Raw genomic sequence first — 18,604 nt, forward strand, 5'->3', positions numbered from 1 at the left:
GAACATGCTTAAATTTTTTTTGTATATGTACAGATGGTTGTCACAAAGTGTTTAGATTATAGTCTGCATAGCCTGAACTTACCAGACAGTTTTCCAGTAATTAAGACAGTATCTTCAAACAGCCACATATTAGCTTGATTTTGTGGGAATAATGAAAGCGTCACAGAAGAGTATACTGTGGAAAGTAATAATATCTGTTACACTGTGAAACTGAAAAAAATCCTGCAAGATATCTGATTCTGAAGGAATAGTGAATAGAATGGTTAAAAAGTATATATGAAGACTAGATAAATAAATCAGTCCTGCTGTCCAGAGCAGGAATTTTAGTGGTTAGGCAGGAAGGCCTTTGTTGTGTGTTTGCTATTGTCTTATGCCTTCTAGATAAACAAGTGCCTGGAATTCTTAAGATCCCACTTCTTTAAAAAAAAAGAACAAAAAACCATACAATTTTTAAGAACAAGAAATAGTTAAAAGGAAAACTCATGAGGAAACACTGCTGAAAGGAAGCTGCAACAACAAGGTGACACCCGCTACTCAGGACTCAAAGCACCAGCAGTCCAGGAATTACTAAAGACTGTATGACTTTTGTCAAAACACATTACCATTTGAGTCTAGGTAAACAATTTCTTGGAACACACTCACACTACCACAATATAACCTACTGAGAATTAAAAAGGGCTATTTTCTGTTTTATAGTAATGAGAATTTTGATTAGTCTAACAGACCATTTGACCTTACATCTGCTTTGACAGGCACCATCTCCCTTGACTGACATCAGTCATTTTCAGTTGACAGTAACTACCCAGACTGCTGAGAAAGAGAGACATTTAATTACTGACAGATAGGGTTTAATAATAGGACTATAAGACGCTTACGTACTTGGCATTCTCCCAGTCTTCCAAGGCAAAGGTGTTAACATGTAGCCATCCTTGTATGATACAATAGTTAGGCTTACTCCTAATTTGTATGGAACTTTTATTAATACTGCTCCATTGCTTCCAGTAAGAGTAGAATTTGTCTTTGTGTAGTTAACAAACACTTCTACAACTGCTTGTCGCAGGTACTGATGACTGCCTATGTCATTTACTTGAACTTTCAGCATAAAAACAGATCCTATTAAAAGAAAGAAAGGAGGTCATAACACATCATAACTAAGGAAAATAAATTTATAAAAAAATCCTAGAGTTTATGCCTTGGCTATTAGTTCACTGTACAGTGTCTCTCTCTCTCTCAACAAAGGTAAGTTGTGGCCAAAAAAAAAGGGGTAATCACACAATTACATACCCCAGAGAATAAGGAAGCTCAAAGGAAGAAGGAAAAGATGATACACAAAGATACCAAAAATTGTTTACCAAGCTCAGAAAATATAATACCTGAGTTAAAAAAAACCAACCACAAACAAATCAAATTTACAAAGTAATTTTTCCCCTTTTTGTTTAAGCTTGAACAATGCATCTGTGACAACATAAGATTTGATGTGCCTTTGCAAGTGCACTGCACTATTACACAGATAATACAGATGGGCTTCTCATTCAAGTGCAAACCTTGGCTTGGGTCACACATTTAAAGATGCACCTTGAATTCTACAGAGGTGCCTCATGTCTATGTACTGTAGGATGGCACATTTATTATTACATGTGTAAAAAGTAAACAAATGCATCCAGACACTTTGTTTTAATCACCTCCCAACAGATTTACAGTTCTGGCCTAGTTTTCACTGTTCTGTACTGCACCTTCCAAGTAGTATTTGTCTACTGCTAATTAGAGGATCTGACATTCCTTTAGGGTACCTAGAGTGTCTTACAAAGATCATAATCACAATGACTGAGCAGTATGTTGAAAACAATAATTCGGCTTGAACAACAGTCTCAAAATGCTCAACAGTTGCAAATAAACTGTCATAGACAGCAGGTGCATTAAAACAGACAGAATACCATGTTATATCCAGTGTGAAACTAAGTTATTATCACAACATAAAAGTATCACAAACCACTGTTAAAATGCTTCAAACAACATCAATTTTCCAGTATTTCAGTTACAGACATACTACTATTCAACACCACTGCACTACTTCATACCTGGATTTTTCAAGTACATTAATAATGAACATGCATTTCTATTTAGGTCAAATGTTAGGCTAAGTTTATTTGATATTTGTCTACCTAAAACCATAATCCAATTTAATTAACTCCTCTATAATTGACATTGACATTACACCAAGAGATTTCTATCATTGACCTTGATTTAAATGGAAAGGCCTTAAGAGGCAGAGAACAAATAAAAAAAAAACAACAACCCAGTATATAGTGAAGACATGCAAGTACAGCCTCTCTGAGTATTTCTTTAGATCTATTATAAAGGATGCCATATATTCAAGCAAAAAATGAGCTGTACATGAGAAAAGATACACTGGCCTCAATTTGTTACTGTTTACCGCATACACAGCAAAAACTTATCAGAAGTGCTCATTTGATTCTCTACAGTGTTACAAAAAAAAAAAGTCTACATCTCCTTGTGCAAATTCATATATACTTTCAAAAAACCAAAAAAGATCCCAGCGGTACTCAAACATATCTGATGGAATTAAACAGAAAATGCACAATAATCTTGGAACAATGTCATCTGCATTCCTCCTCTCTGCTATGGGATCAGAAATTCCCACAGCGTTCTTCAAAGCTGCCTGAAATAGTGTTGAGAAGATGCAGAAGCACAGTTGTAAATGCAGACTGAAATCCCAGGGAGAAGGTTGCCAAGACAAAAGTCTCCAATGTAGGACACAGTCCTACAGCTGCAAGCCCTGAAAGAGTAATTACTTGCATATTACTGTCATATGTATGTAGCAGCTACTCAAGTGAAAAATGCTCACTTCACACTAGCTAACAATATGACAAAGATTACAGGAGACCTGAGCCCAGCTCTCATTGCTTCTGGCCTTTTGTGTTAACACAAGTCTTCCTGATAAGAGGAGGTATGCCAATCAGCTGGGAGTTGCTCCCTCCCTGCAAGTAAATATACGAGCAAATAATTTACATTTCATAATATCACCCATAATATACTCTGCCAACCAGGCACTTGAATTTTTAGTGCAATTTAAATTTATTAATGTAATTATATTATATAAATTAAAACCTAATTAAAAAAAAAATTAAATATCTTTTCATTCCTTAACAGTAATAGTGCAGAAGACATGAGCACACACAATATTATGCCTCTGAATCCAAATGCTAGTGGAATAACAATATGTAAAAAAATCCCAGTTAAAAAAGCCACAATCCAACAGTAACAACAATTTTCCTCCCCCACAGCCACGTTTCATTGTTGATTTATATAAAACAACAGTGTACCAGAGCATCCTACAGCAGGCCAGCTGTGACAGCCTAGTTAAAAGCAGAACAATCACAAGGTCCTGAGAGCTTAGCCTGTGTGTGTAGCCATGGTCCAGCACGTTTGACTGATCCATACCTTGCCGAACTTTATATCCCTTGACCAACTCCCTCCTCAAATAAATTCCCTCACATGACTCACATGAATTTAATTGCAAATTCATCAGGGATATTTAATGTCATCGAGTTATTAACAATGTCATATTAACACTCATGACATCTAATTTGCAGAGAAAGTCCTGCTTTTCTTTTTTTTTCTAAGTATCTTAATGTACAAGTCCTTAAGGGCACTTGTAGTCTCCAATATGATGTTGACTGCAGTAGGATTTTTTAATAGAAATAAAACGTACTGAAAATCATTTCAGATGCAAAAATGAACTGTTGGTTAACTTTAACAAAAGTTGATAAATATAATGTGTTTTTTTCTGGACACCAACACTTGCCAAATGCAAGTGGGTATCTCAATATTAAACAGATTTGGCAGAACTTTTACAATTATAAGAAAGAACTCAGTCTTATCTGATTTGATTTGTACTGCCTCAGAGAAAGGGAGATTTGTCCCTTGGCAAGACCACTGGAAATGCCAGCTTCTATGACATTAAAACATTTGCCAATAAATCTTCATACAAATGCAGCAGTTACTTAGACAAAGGGACACTTCTACCACATTCAGCCACTTCAGAAATGTCACAGCCAGGAAAATGACACTTCATTTCTTCAAGCAACAATATCTAGTGCTTGGAATTTGGCTTCACATCATTGCCCTAACAATTGTATCATAAAATTAAGTCAAAGAACTGTTTGGAACCGCAAGCCAGGTACAAAATGCAACAGTACCAAAAAAACAAAAAACAAAACCCCACCAAAAAAAAACCTCTTTACAATGCCCCTATGTAATTTATTCTTAATTCTTTACATGCAGATAAGCATCAATATATTCCAAATTCACATATAATTAACTGTGAGATACAGCAGTGAACACACATACACAGGGCAATGCCTGGGAAGCGTGATAAACACATAAATGTATTGGCTTTCCCAAATCATACATGTGGCTATGTAGATATAACTGTATGAGTCCACAATAACAGAAACAAAGCTCGCTAAGGACACAGATTAGACAAAAAGTTGAAAATGGCGAGAACTCTTGAGCAAAAAGGAGTCACATAGCAAAAGAATATGTAAAGGTAAAAGGGGGGGGGGGGGGGAGTTGATTTAAGAAAAGCTAGGGCCTGGAAAACATAGAGTTGAAGTACTTTTTAGCTTAACTTAGGTTGTAGAAAGAGAACAATGTTTGTGTTGTCTGTGGAATTTAGTGGCCCCACTAAACATGGGTAAATTGTTTTACGCTAGTCTTCTAAAGTACCTTTAGCTTTAAAGAACAATGTTTGTGTTGTAAGTCTGTGCTGAGATAACAGGATTTAGTGGCCCCACTAAACATGAATGAGTTATTTCACACCATCCTTCTCATTATCAGTTAATTTAGAGACAGAGCCTCCCAAACATCTGCTAGCTTGGGATACTGCTTGTCTGCCCATCCTGCAATAAATTTTGCAGGAAGGTCACAATGTTCTAAATCTTTGCTAGTTATTGCTAGTTGCTAATTGCTAGTTGATAGTAAATTTTTGCTAGAATTACAGATATGTCTGGTTTCAGCTAGTTGTGTGATTACTGGGGCATCCAACTGTGCCAAAGGTGAAAAGTACACTGGTGATGAAGACTGCTTACTTCATCCTCAAGACCCCTGCCCACAATCACCGGAGAGCAATGCGCAGATGCCAAGAGGAGGAGACTTATGATTCCCCGCCTATATGAAGGAATTATGAATATGTATATGACTAATGCAATAGTGAAAGTATATAAACCTGTAACAAATACTAATCAGTGTGCCTCTGGCTATGGTCATGCGCCCAGAGCTGTTGCTTTTGCTTTACTGACTTTGTCCCTCAATAAAACCTTGTTATCTCATTTAGAGGAGTGAGTTCGCATTTTACAAAGTATTCCTACACATTCTGCAGCCCAGGTAGAAGCCCCTTTTCCTATTTATCACCAAGGTCCTATAGCAAATGAGGTTCTACACCTTGAAGCAGGCAGCTACTCTTCTCAAAGACACTGACAGGTACCCCATTAAGCAATTATGGGGTGAAGGGAACAGTAACTGCAATTAAATAATTGATTAGACCTTTCCTTCAGAGATTTTTCTCACCAATGCCAGAAAAGGCACATGCTTACATGTGTTTTATGGGAACTGCCCACACTGTATTATGCTCCCAGCTGAACAGACAAATGAAATGTCTGCTGTGAAATTTGCTTGGTCTTAGCTGATTGAAAAATCATTTTTCCATCTTTTACATTCACAGAACACCATATTTTTCGGCTTAATTAGGGACATGAAAGGTGCACTGAACTTTAAAGAAACCACATATTCTAAGAATATCAGGTTTTACTACACATGCAGTAGTGCAATGCATAGCAACATTGCAGGGGGAGGGGATCAATGAAATACATAATCTACACAGTCAACACACATCTGTCCTTAGTTTAAAAAGGTCATATAAAAGCAATCCTCGCGCCCCAAAAAAACAATCGCTACTTCTTAAAATTTGCTTAAATCTACAGTAATGCCAGTAACAAACTACAAAAGCATATCTATAAAAAGTAAAAGCCTATTGTACCTTTAAAGCTCATTAAAAATCCACACACACAAAGATGAGCTGTGCCAGCAACTGACACAGGGATGATTTAGTGCTGAAGTAAGCCCTCCTCACCACAGTGCACCATCAGCCTGTGGTTGCCTTTTAGTCTTTATTAAGGTACAATGCATTGACACAGTACAGATTTTTCTGCCTTGCATAGTGCATTAAAATGACATTATAAGTGACCCCTAAACACCAGTGACTGTTTTATGGCTATATTCTGACAGTTATTGGCAGATACTAGGATAAGTTCTCTGATCAGTTTTCAATTATGCTTCTCACAGCTATCAAATAATCTGTAAATCTCAATTACCCCTACATCCTAATGCATCGGCTAGCTATTAGTGTTCTTTAATGCTGTCTTATTCCATGAAGTCATTTACAGACCCTACATACAATGGGCATGTACATGTATAAAGACATTTCTAGCTCTACACAAATAATTCTATATATTCAAAATTGGTAACAGAAGGTCTCATTTAAAAACTAATGCAATTCTTTAGAAAGATACTTATATGCTGCTCCTCTGATTTAAAAAAATAACATAAAATAAATGCAGAAAATATTTTTTCCTCCCCAAAATGACACAGGAATACTACTAAAATAATAAAATTCACACTGCAAATGTTTCTTCCTGTGCAATTTGACCTTTATTAACTACTTAAAGAGTACAATCTATACATTTTATTTTCAACATACTGTAAGTGAAAAGAGAAGCAAAGAACCTCACATAATTCACAAAAGGTCAGAGGAAATTCAGCAAACTACTTAACCCAGGTGTAAAAATCTATTTCTCTGAAGAAGAGGTGGTTATATTTTTGGCAAGAACAGCATAAACATAAGATAAGAAATACAATCTTTCTGCCTGGCTGAAAAGAGAACACAGCTAACAGCTAGCTAACAGCTTCATTCCTGCACATAGTGCAAGGTGAAAAATTGTATTACCCCCTTGGAGAATCACTCTGGGAGTTACAACTTTCATCTAGTTAGCAAACAGTCATGTAACTAACTAAAACCATGAAGTGACTAGTAAAGAACACAGGTCCGTAAGGACAGACCCAGCAACAGCAAAACTTGCCCTCATTAAGCAAAATGGCAGCACGATTAATTCTAAAGCGAATATGGATTGCCCCTTGAAATGCACTTTGGAGAAAGCAGATACTGACTTTTTCCTGCTGTATGTCAGGGGTGGTGTTCCATAGTGTTCAACTGTTGAGCCTTACAGAGAACTGCTTCTAGGCAATGCATAGATACTGAGAAAAAAATAACTATTAGGTAAATTGGAGCCCAGAACTAATCAATATGGTTCCATTTGGATCCTGTGGAGGTAAAACCACCACAATCTACACAGTACAGTTGGGCACCTTAGCACTCCCTTAAAATATTTTAATGCATAACTGAACATTAAGATGTATATTTAAAAGAAAAGCTTTGGCAAAAATTTCTGTAGTGGTGCAGAATACATCCCTGACTTCCAGGCACAAGGCAGCAAAACAGGGTCAGGGAAACTAGGACACCACAGTATTCCCATTGCTCTGTTTCTAGTCAAACAATTTCCACAGAAGACAACAGCAGAATCCTCATTATGCAGCAGCTGAGGCTAGATCCTGAGGGGAACAAGGAGCGCCTTTTACACAGAGAAAGGCTGTTACAGTCATCTTACAGGAGACGGTTTAACCCAATCTAGTCAAATCTAGATGTCTCCAGCAAGCACTTGACTCATATATCCAAGAGAAACTGTAACAGATTAGAAATTAGAAAAAATTGCACACTCTATTACTTAAGTGGGAGATTTGTTACCCATCAGGCAATGCTAGTGAGCTTTTCCTGGGGAATTCCGAGAGCTTTTCAAACATTTTATCTTACATTTACTTCAAATAAAGCATTATTTCAGATATAGAGAAACTTTCTTCAGTAGCATGTGCTGTGATAAGGACACACAGACTAGTGTATGGTCAGACACAAGTGTGTCAGAATCCTTAAGCATCCGTATATTGTTAAGAAAACAATGGAAATTATTTATTAGAAGTTCATTCATGTTGATACATGCATTATTCCAGCACATACTGCAGTCTTCAGGTGGCCCTTTTTCCCACCTACTATGAAAACCAAAATCAGGACCTCACAAAACATTTCAGATACCATTCTGATTTCTCGGTTCCAAATCAAGGCCAGGCTGCATCTCTTGAAACAACTGGATATGTTTGCTTTTAAGAGCTGAACAAAACAGCAATGTAGGAAACATGTAAACTCAACAATCTTGGGTAAGCTAAAATAAAAACATGTCATCCTTGCTCCCATTGCTTTCTGCTCATTCACTACTTTCTGAAAACTCTTTCCCAGTTCCTGTTTTCCCATACCCTCTTTTCTTGGTGGAGCTCTGCCCAGTCTCCCTCCTCCCAGCATTTACCCCATCCCGGAGTAATCCTTGATGACGATTCCCTGTAATATTTTAGCCTGTGAGATCGCTGATCATGAAGAAGGATCAATATTTGTCTAAAAGATCAGGTTTTTCTAGAAGCTTCATAAACTACGACGAGAGTGAGAAATGCTTTACATTAAATTAAAAGCAAATGCTTTACATTAAATTAAAAGCACTGAAACAAACCCATCAGGATGTACACTTTAAAAGGAGACTTCAAATCTATCAGACTGAACTACTACAGGGGATTGCCTGTGGCAAATCAGCACCTGATCCAGAGCAAACTTCATGATTCTAAGTAAATTACTTGGTCAAAACTAATTATTCATTTAGTTCAAAACAGACCAAAAACCCAGTTTCACATTATAATAAAACTGCAGTATGAAGAAGATGACCACCTGCTAAAGTACTGTTAAAAGCATTATATACTTTACAAATAAGAAGAAGGCCTCCTTCCTTTCTGAAAGGGATTTTAGCAGCAAAGAGAAACAAATTAAAAAAATCACACTACCTTAGAAATAGACTGTATTTCTCAGTCAAACATTGTAGGTTACTTCTCAGCAAAAAAATTTATAGACTTAGCACCATTTCTTTACATAGATTTAACACTGAAATTTTACTGCTTTTACACACACACAAGAAGAAAGAAAAAAGTTGTTTATTGAATTTATTTACTTACAACAATTTTGTTTCACTTAGAATAACGTCGTAGTTTAAACCCAGCTGGCAACCCAGAACAGGCAGCCGCTTGCTCACTCTCCCAGCTTCCGCCCCCCACTCCAGGAGGGATGGGGAGGAGAATCAAAAGAATGTAACTCCCATGGGCTGAGATAGGAACAGTCCAGTAACTAAGGTATAACACAAATCACTACTGCTACCACCAACAATAATAATGATAAGGGACACAACAAGGGAAGAGAATAGAACTGCTCACCACCTGCCAACCAATACCCAACCTGACCCAATCAGCAATTTAGCCCTTCCAGGTAACTGCTCCCAGGTCAGGTGTCCTGTGTCTCTGCTTCCTCCTGGCTTCCCCTCCTCCCTGGGAGGGCATGAGATTCAGAAAGTCCTTGGCCAGAGTAAACATTACTTAGCAACAACTAAAAACATCGGTGTTATCAGTGCTGCTCCCAGGTGAAAGAAAACACAGCACTGCACCGGCTACTAAGAAGGAGAAAAAATGACTGCTGCTGTTGAACCCAGGACAAATAATTATTTTCCTTTATACCAACACATACCATCAGGGGTATATATTTGTACTTATGTTTGTGCATATACAAACACAGCTGTTAAGCAAACAAGGAAAGGGAAGTTTGGTTTTTAAAGAGAAGGTAAACAAAATTACATATTCTTAATAGAAATCCTGCCTTCAAATATTAGTTTACTGCATGTCTCATCAGTACTTAGGCACTGTAATGACTTCCAAACTAGTGAACAGTCATTAGGTCAGTGTAAATCAATAAACTGAATTCCCCACAAGTTCCTGAATTGATTCCTCCAAATTCAGAAGCAACTTAAAAGAAAGGTTAAATTTAACCAGGACTGAATATTGCCAGCTTCAAAATTCAGCTTGTAGGATGTACTTGCTTGGTGCTAATTCTTCAGAGAAGTGAGAGTTTAAAAACTCCTAATATTTTTCAAATAAACATTACCTAATGTTGAAGCTATCTACCTCTGTCACACACTTTTACAGACACAGACTGCAGCACTACCTTCAGTTCATAGAATCATAGAATTGTTAGGGTTGGAAAGGACCTTAAGGTAATCTAGCTCCAACCCCCCTTCTGTGGGAAGGGATGCCTCTCACCAAACCATGTCACCCAAGGCTCTGTATAAAAAAAATAATTACCACACTTCACAAACATGCAAATTTTTTACTGCTTATGATTATATTATTGGATTTGAATCATTTTATTATCTGGGCAGCCTTAGCCTTCAAAATCTGTACTATACCACAGGTAAATTAACATTTCAGCTTTTTCTATTTTAAGATCTGTTGTATGCAGGAGTGGACTGATTTAATGAGTTATTTAAGTAAATAAATAAAAACAACAAACATAACAGCCCTCTTCTACAGCTGAGTAATACCATTGTAGTTGGTTACACTTCCAAAGCAAGATCTCAGACCAGATGCAGAAAAAAGTAAGTAAGCATAGTATTCATTCCACAAATGCTGACACAAGCCAAATACTGATGAAATTAATGATCTGCAAAATCAACAAAATAACACAGATCATTATAGGCTGTACCCTTCAAGATTACTACTGCACAATCAATAAACACCCTCCTGGAATGATCATGCTTCCAAGAACTATGCAAGAATGTCACCAGGCTAATCCATAAAGCTGCTTAACAACTCACTTATCCAATGGCAATATACCCCTGAACACTTCCAAGTGCACCTAGTAAGACATATAAAATAGACAGAAATCAAGCACTACCCTTCAAACACTTTTCCAGACTACCTAAGAAAGAGCTATGAAATTTGAACATGAAATCAGCTATGACATTTAGATGGGACTTTTTTGCCCGTATCTATTTATCGCTGTGTGCTACACATGTCACTAAAAAACATCCACTAGAGTATTTTCAAGTGCATATCATGTACTGCTGTAAGGTACTCATTGGGTAACTAGTTTCATGGTGGTTTTTCACTATTAAATGCCTTCTTTGTTCAACTCACATATTAAAATTGGAATGTTTCACCACTCAAGGCAAAACATGAGAACTCACAAGATACAACAAACCAGAATTTTCAGTACAGAACTGTGTTTCATATCTTGCTGTACGTGTCTATTGGCATAAATAATAAGAAATTTCAACTAAATTCAGAACTGACACCTGCTAGTGAAGCTCTGACAACTACTATTACAATTACCATAACAACTTTGCCTTTTTATTTCCTGCTATTTTGTTGCATCAGCCAGCCTGGTTCTCAAAACTCTGGTTACCATGGAAAATGGAAGCTAAGAAATTCACCTTCCTGTGGCAAGGGACATATGAAGCAGATAAAATTAAATGCCGCAATCTGCAGCTTATTTAGGATTTATTTATTTTAAATATCATCTTCTGTAATCATATCAGAGATAAAATATTAATAGCACAAGACCAAAAATAAGTAAAACTCACATATCAATTAAAGATGAATTTGCAAGTGAAAGAGATTTAAATAAGCAAGTATATATCAGTAACAGAGCTCCTGAAGCCTATAAAATAGAACACCTTTGCTCAGGCATTTGCTCAGGCATTTCAGAGGCCATTATAAGTTATCTCAGCTTTCTCACTGTCTAATAATAAACCTGTAATGCTGCTCTTTCATTATTTCTTTTAATGACTGCCTGTATTTTTTTAAATGACTGATGCATTCTACCTTGCATCAGTACTGAGAGAATCAAAAAGTGAGTATTAAAATTTCACACTTCGTTACAGAATACCAGGAAAAAATAGAGAAGGGAAATATTAGTATCTGCATAATATTCTACTTTAAATATGCTACCTGAAATACACTGCATTATATACCCTTAAGACCTATTAGGGGATAAGCAAACAACATGCATTTCCCACTTACCACCTTCACAATCAAAACTTCATTATGTAAACAGAAAACAAATGAAAAAAAATCATTCAGCATCATCTCCTTGACAAATGAGACCATTTCTCACAGGGAATTTCTTCTGTTTCTTACAGAGAAGTTCTAATGATTTGTCAAATTTACCCTTTAATGGTCACTATATTTGGATAGCGGAAGAACATTCCAGTAACCCTGTAGCATAAATTTTTTTTTTTTTTAAATTTATTTTTTAACCTAATGGGATCGGTACAGGATTTGTCTCATGTAATTCTTAGTGGTGGAATTAGCTGAAAAATATCTCTGCAAGTTCAAACATCCCCTTAATTTGGCAGAGTGGACAAAAAAAACCCACAGGAAAACAAAGCAGTACCCTCTTCAAGTATGACATTCAATGACCTGAAGATTTTAACCTTAAGACAGATTTGCCTGTATAACCCCACAGTGGCATAATACAACCTACAAACTAGTAACTCAAATGTCAGTGCATGTTACTCACCATTAACAAAGGAAAACTACTGCTGCATTCAGTCACATTATTCAGTAACATGCTCATCACTATGCTGAAAATACTCTCCCCCAAAAGCTGCAAAATCTCATACTGATGCGCGGATTGACTCCACAACTCGTTAAAGTTGTAAAGTAGGTATGCTTTTTATTCAGCACTGAGACACACGGGGATAATTCCTCAAAATCATGCATACCTCAGTGTTGTTTCCCTCTACATTTATTCTCTAAAGTTATACATATTCATAAGGTTGCACAATACGCCTATACATATTCATGTCCTATCCCCGCTTCGTATTATAATGAGCCAGAAGGTCCTCTGCGCCTGCGCAGTGCCCCCTCTGGTCATGGGCAGGGGTCTCAAGATGAAGTAAATGAGTCTTCCTCCTCTGGGTAGGGGTCTTCAAGATGAAGTAAATGTCTTCCTCTTCTTGCACTTTTCACCTTTTTTAGTCTTTACGTGTGGCCTTAGAGTTTGGTCAGTGTCCCAGCCGTAAATCCTCTACTTCTCCCCTTTATCAGTAGAGTTTGATCAGTGTCCCAGCCGTAAATCCTCTGCTTCTCCCCTTTATCAGTAGATTCAGGTGTCCGCTTATTAACAGGACCGGAGGTCTCTGTTCTGCTTAGCAGGCATTTACAACAGATAGTCCTTTTGTTTAAAAAAATTCCTCTAACCCCCTTGTACAATCCCCCGTACAACCCCCCTGTACTACCCCCCTGTACAATGGTCAACCCTCTGTATCAATACCACTGATTAAAGATATTTGCAGTGTTTATCTTTTCACTTATGCAAAAAGGCCCTCTAAACCCTTGGAAGAATGCCAGTGTGTAAAAACAAACATGGAGAAAATACAGTTGAAAGGTTGCAGGTCAGCATGTCCTAACTGTAGTCCTGTACATGTGGGATGGGGATTTTTTAATGCACTAGTTAGGAAATACATACTGCAGCAACAAAACAAGAGCAACCTACAACCTAGTATCTCTTTCATACATAATTTTTTATTGAGTTTCATGAGGTGAACAATCAAAAATCACAAACTAACAATAAATGACATTAGTTTTCAGAAAAATGATGATTAAAATCACTGTAGAGCCCTACTAATTTTAACTAAGTAAAATTTCACAGATGCCATAAACAAAGTTTTAAAAAAGAGAGGGGAATGATAGATTCTCTTGCCCCACTCTGCACCAAAACTATGCACACAAATGTTTTGCTAGGTCTCTATCCCTGTCAATTTAATTAGAGGATTTTCTCAACATCCATGGTCCGTAATCCAAAGAAAATCTTTCCTTCAGCCCAATGAGAGCAAGTTTTCTCTCTTGTTCTCACAGGCAACGAAACAAGCTCCTGTGATATTTATCACAAGGCATAATTTATATTATTAATAGCTTCTATTGTTCCAAACACATGCTCTACTGATGTCCTGCATTTACGCAACATAAAACTACCAATTTCTCCTGTTCAGTCACTTAATGAAAGTCTTCAAAACAAAGGAAAACTATTATCCACAATGACCTGAAAAAGTGTTTTATAATTCCACTAGTGTCTATAATAGTTGGAGGGGTCAAGCATCTCCTTATTCATTCCAGCAAAGTAGCCTATACTTTGAAATATTTTGACATCATTGAACTTCTTCCTACTCCAGCTTACATTAGCACAGACAAATTATCAACCAGATTTGCTATCTCATAGAAAATAACTTGCATGAGAATGTTCCAGTTTCATTTGAAAAGCTTTCCCATAAAGGTTATTATTAATAAGTCATAATAAATAATTTGGTTTCTTCCCAAATTTCAGAACCGAAAGTCCATGCTACGCACTAGTATTGATTTCAACAGGCTGAGCCAAATGCATACATCGTATATATAAAACAACCCCTTATCTGCAGCAGAGAATATAATTCCACTTTCTTCTAATTTACATGCATTAGAGGAGAACAGTCCACCCAAAATGAAATGCAGATGTTTCAAGAGAAACAGTAGCAGCTGACAGACTAGTCACATACAAGCACAAAGTCAGTCATTTGAGGAGGGGACAAAATGTCTGTGGATGATAATGAGCTGAGGATGCAATCAATATGCAGAGATACGAGCCAACAAGAACCTTGTGAAATTCAACAGGGACAAATACAAAATGATGCATCTGACCCCTTCCAGCAATACCTGCAGGAGACTGAGCGACAGTGTAGTAGATCTGCTGAAAACTCAAGGGAGTCCTGGTGAGCAAAAAGCTAAACATGCCAGGAGTGCACCTCAGAAGAGATGAAGGCAAACAGCACACTGCAGAGGTACCAAAAGAAGCACAACAAATAGAGCAAGACAAGTAACCCCTTCTATTTAGCACTTGCTTAACTACATCTGGAACTGCATTCAATTTCGGACCCACAGAAGAAGTCAGCCTTGTTAAACCTCACAAAGGAAAGACTTCAGGGGACCTAAACAACAGCCTTCTAATACCCATGAATTTAGCCAGAAGACAGAGCCAAGTTCTCTGTCAAGACGCGTAGCAGGATAACAAAAGGCAACAGTCAAAAATTGCAGGGATCTGACCGGACATGAGAAGATTTTTTTTCTTTCTCAGGGTAAACAATCATTGGAACAGGTTGCTATCCTGGTTTTCACTGGGATTCAGTTAATTTTCTTTCTAGTAGCTGGTACAGTACTGTGTTTTGGCTTTAGTCTGGGAATAATGCTGATAACACATCAATGTTTCAGTTGTTGCTCAGTACTGCATACCTTGGTCAAGGTCTTTAATTTTCTCGTGCTCTGCCATTAGAAGGGACACAAGAAGTCAGGAGGGAGCACAGACAGGACACCTGACCCTAACTACTCAAAGGGGTATTCCATACCACCACACATCATGCCCAGTATATAAACTGCGGGGAGTTACCCAGAAGGGACCAATCGCTGCTTTGGTTTGGCTGGGTCCCAGCAGGTAGTGAGCAACTGTACTGTGCATCACTTAGGGTTTACTGTTTTTTTTGCCTTTCCTCTTTTAGTTTTACATTTTCTCCCCTTGTTATTTCCCTTATCATTATTATTGGTAGTAGTATTATACTATACTTTAGTTATTAAACTGTCTTAATCTCAACCTGTAGGGTTTACATTCTTCCAATTCTCCTCCCCATACCATCTGGAGGTGGGAAGGGGGAGGATGAGCAAGCAGCTGAGTGCTACTGAGCTACAGCTGTCCAGAGAGATTCTCCATTCTTGGAAGCTTTCATGGCCTGACATGAAACAAATCCCACGTGTGAATTCAGTGTCAACCATGCTTAAAGCATAGAGCACTCCTTATATCCCCTCCAGCCTAAATAATCTCCACAATTCCAGATGCTCACAGTTACTTTAAAATCACAGAAAACACTGAAAGAAAAATCCATACAGGATAAACATCATCTTCACTTGACTGCATTTCAGATGCTAATTTTATTACACTTAGCAAATCTGGCTCGATATTTTAGCAGGAGTACAGCATCCTACCAATTTGGGGCTCACAACCTGATGTAAATTCTATATTCTATTACTGAAATGGGATGAAAAGATATACTTTATCTTGCATGGCCTTACTTGGTAACATTTGCAGTCAATGAAAACAGAAATACTGATAATTCTGAAAGTAAAATCAGTTTGACTAATGAAAGGATCAGTCACACCTGCAACTGAAGTAACCTGCAACATGAAACCTGAAAACTACATGGATGCTCTAGTGGGAAAGATCAATTGTTGAATATAGGTAAAAGATTAACAAGAAATAAAGACACAAAAGGATGTAAACCAAAAGAAAACATTTCAGGAGAAGCAAACAAAGACCACCTAAAAACTAAAAAAAAAAAAAACCAAAAAAAAAAAAAAACCAAAACCTCACCCCTAATTCACCTTTTTCCTCCAAAAATAAAATGCCTCATAATGGGTCACTGATGGCTATAACGGAATTGTGTTCAGTAAAGGCACTCAGGCAAACAGTTGTACAGGCTAAAGAACTCATTAATCGAACAACACTCTACAGACCTTGGAGTGCTTTTGGGGTGCAGTGGTCATGTCAATAACGCACTTCCAAGAGAGTATGCTGGACACATATTGAAGCAGTTCCCAGAATCTCTGTATTTTGCTGCTTCATGACCTCATGTCCTTCATGACATGGCTCAGTATGTGCTTTGCACTCATACCTGTAACCACTGCATCATATTCAGCACAAAACCCCCCCTCCCTCCCACAGCTATTTGCAGGTTAACCTGCTATAGCTACCAGCAGTTCACATAAGATCCACACCAAAACTACCAAATTTTTCAAAATTATACAAGGAACATCAGAAGGTAGAGGGATAAGATCTTTTTCCCCCCCCCTCTCTCTAACCCACCAAAAGTAACAATTTATTTCCATGTAATCTCAATGACATGCCACCTCTTGCCTCTTTCACTGGTAGAACTGCACTATCTTAGGTACCATCAACAGTAAATGCAGAATGCTGAAGCAAGAAGGGTAATGTGGAAAGTCCAGCAGTACAAACTGACCTCAATCCATTTCCTTCAACTGTCTCATTTCCAATTTGTAAAGGATAAGAACTTGAAGTCTGATTTAGGTCTTTCAATCAGTGGAGACTGTTTTTGAACACACACAATGAAGCATAATCACAGCTTCGAGGAAGAAGGACAAGAATTCAAGGGGGAAGAAAATAAGGCAAATGAGACAGGAAAGAACATCATTCCCCAGCCCTGTCAATGCCAGCAGGTCACACAGGATAATCCCAGAAGCTACATCAGACAGGAGCACACATATGCTGCCCCAACAACTCCTGTGCAAAGATCCTTTTGTCTGTGCATGCTTTACCCCAAAGCTCATCAGGTGGAAGCATGAATCCTGTCAAGTTCCCATGCTACCTGTATTCTTCTCCCCTCAATTGCAGGGCTCCTTAAAAGAGCTTTAAATGAGACTGAGCAACATCGTCTAATGCAAGGTGTCCCTGCCCATGGCAGGGGGCTGGAACAAGACGATCTTAAGGTCCTTTCTAACCCTAACTATTCTGATTCTATGAAAACCAAGCAAGCCTGGTGATAAGCCTGGGAGCAACACACCAGTGTTTGAGGGATGGTGTCGGGAGGTTCTTCAGGGAGAAAACTAAAAACACCAAAGCCCAACTATAACTTAATCTGGCTATTGCTGTAAAAGATAATAAAAAAGTTCCTTACTACCTGAAAGGAGGTTGTAGTGAGACAGGTGTTTGTTTCTTCTCCCAGCAAGCAATGCGACAAGACAAAATGGCCTCAAGTTGTGCCAGGGGAGGTTTAGACTTGATATTAGGAAAAATTCCTTCACCAAAAGGATTGTCAAGCACTAGAAAAGGCTACGCAGAGAACCGGTGGAAGCACCATCCCTGGACGTATTTAAAAGTTGTGTAGATGAGGCATTTAAGGGACATGGTTTAGTGGTGGACTTGGCAATGTTAGGTTAATGTTTGAACTCTATGATCTTAAAGTTTTTTCCACCTCAACAATTCTATGTACCTTAAACTGCAGACCTGTCAGTATTCTGTTTACAAGAATGCATAATATGTTTACAATCAGAGGGCAAGCAGAATTATTTGGAAGGTTATGGCTGCTGGTCCAACAGGAGAAGGAGATTTTTCTTCACGTCATCTACAGAGAGCTGATAATTGCTCACAAAACTCACAGCATGCAATAGTGTTTTACTTGACAAAACTGCTGGTGCCGTATGATAGTTTTGTGTTCTGCCTAAGAAGCCATGTTTAAGGTAACCAGTGCTTTTGGAGTGTCCTCCACACAAACTGGACCATGCCTGTTGATGTTTATCTCCTAGTGACAAGAACCTACTCACACTACAGTACATGTGTGCTCTCTCATATGGGAGATCTAAGCATTATCCCTTTCTGATCTATGTCCCTCCCAGAATAAGAGCAATACATTCACCAGAGGTTACTCTCTGTACAGAATGTCTCTTCAGCGTATGTGAACAGATGTGATGGGACTGTACGAGCATATGTTCTGTCTATGCTACAGCATCAGCCATG

General features: G+C 37.9%; 1 protein-coding gene across 1 annotated transcript in view; it reads right to left on the reverse strand.

The window, feature by feature from the left end:
- Window positions 1–18,604, reverse strand: part of FAM171B (family with sequence similarity 171 member B) — a 37,291-nt gene that overhangs the window by 11,893 nt on the left and 6,794 nt on the right. Inside the window, exons 2-3 of the mRNA XM_061457923.1 lie at window positions 880–1,113; window positions 83–175 (exon numbers count right to left, since the gene is read on the reverse strand). Of these exons, the coding sequence (XP_061313907.1) occupies window positions 83–175; window positions 880–1,113 (327 nt within the window). The remainder of the gene's footprint in view (window positions 1–82; window positions 176–879; window positions 1,114–18,604) is intronic.

The sequence above is a fragment of the Pezoporus flaviventris genome, unplaced genomic scaffold (assembly GCF_033815535.1).
Source record: "Pezoporus flaviventris isolate CSIRO_AGI_PZ_B2104156 unplaced genomic scaffold, CSIRO_AGI_Pfla_v1 ptg000001l, whole genome shotgun sequence".
NCBI classification, from domain to species: domain Eukaryota; kingdom Metazoa; phylum Chordata; class Aves; order Psittaciformes; family Psittacidae; genus Pezoporus; species Pezoporus flaviventris.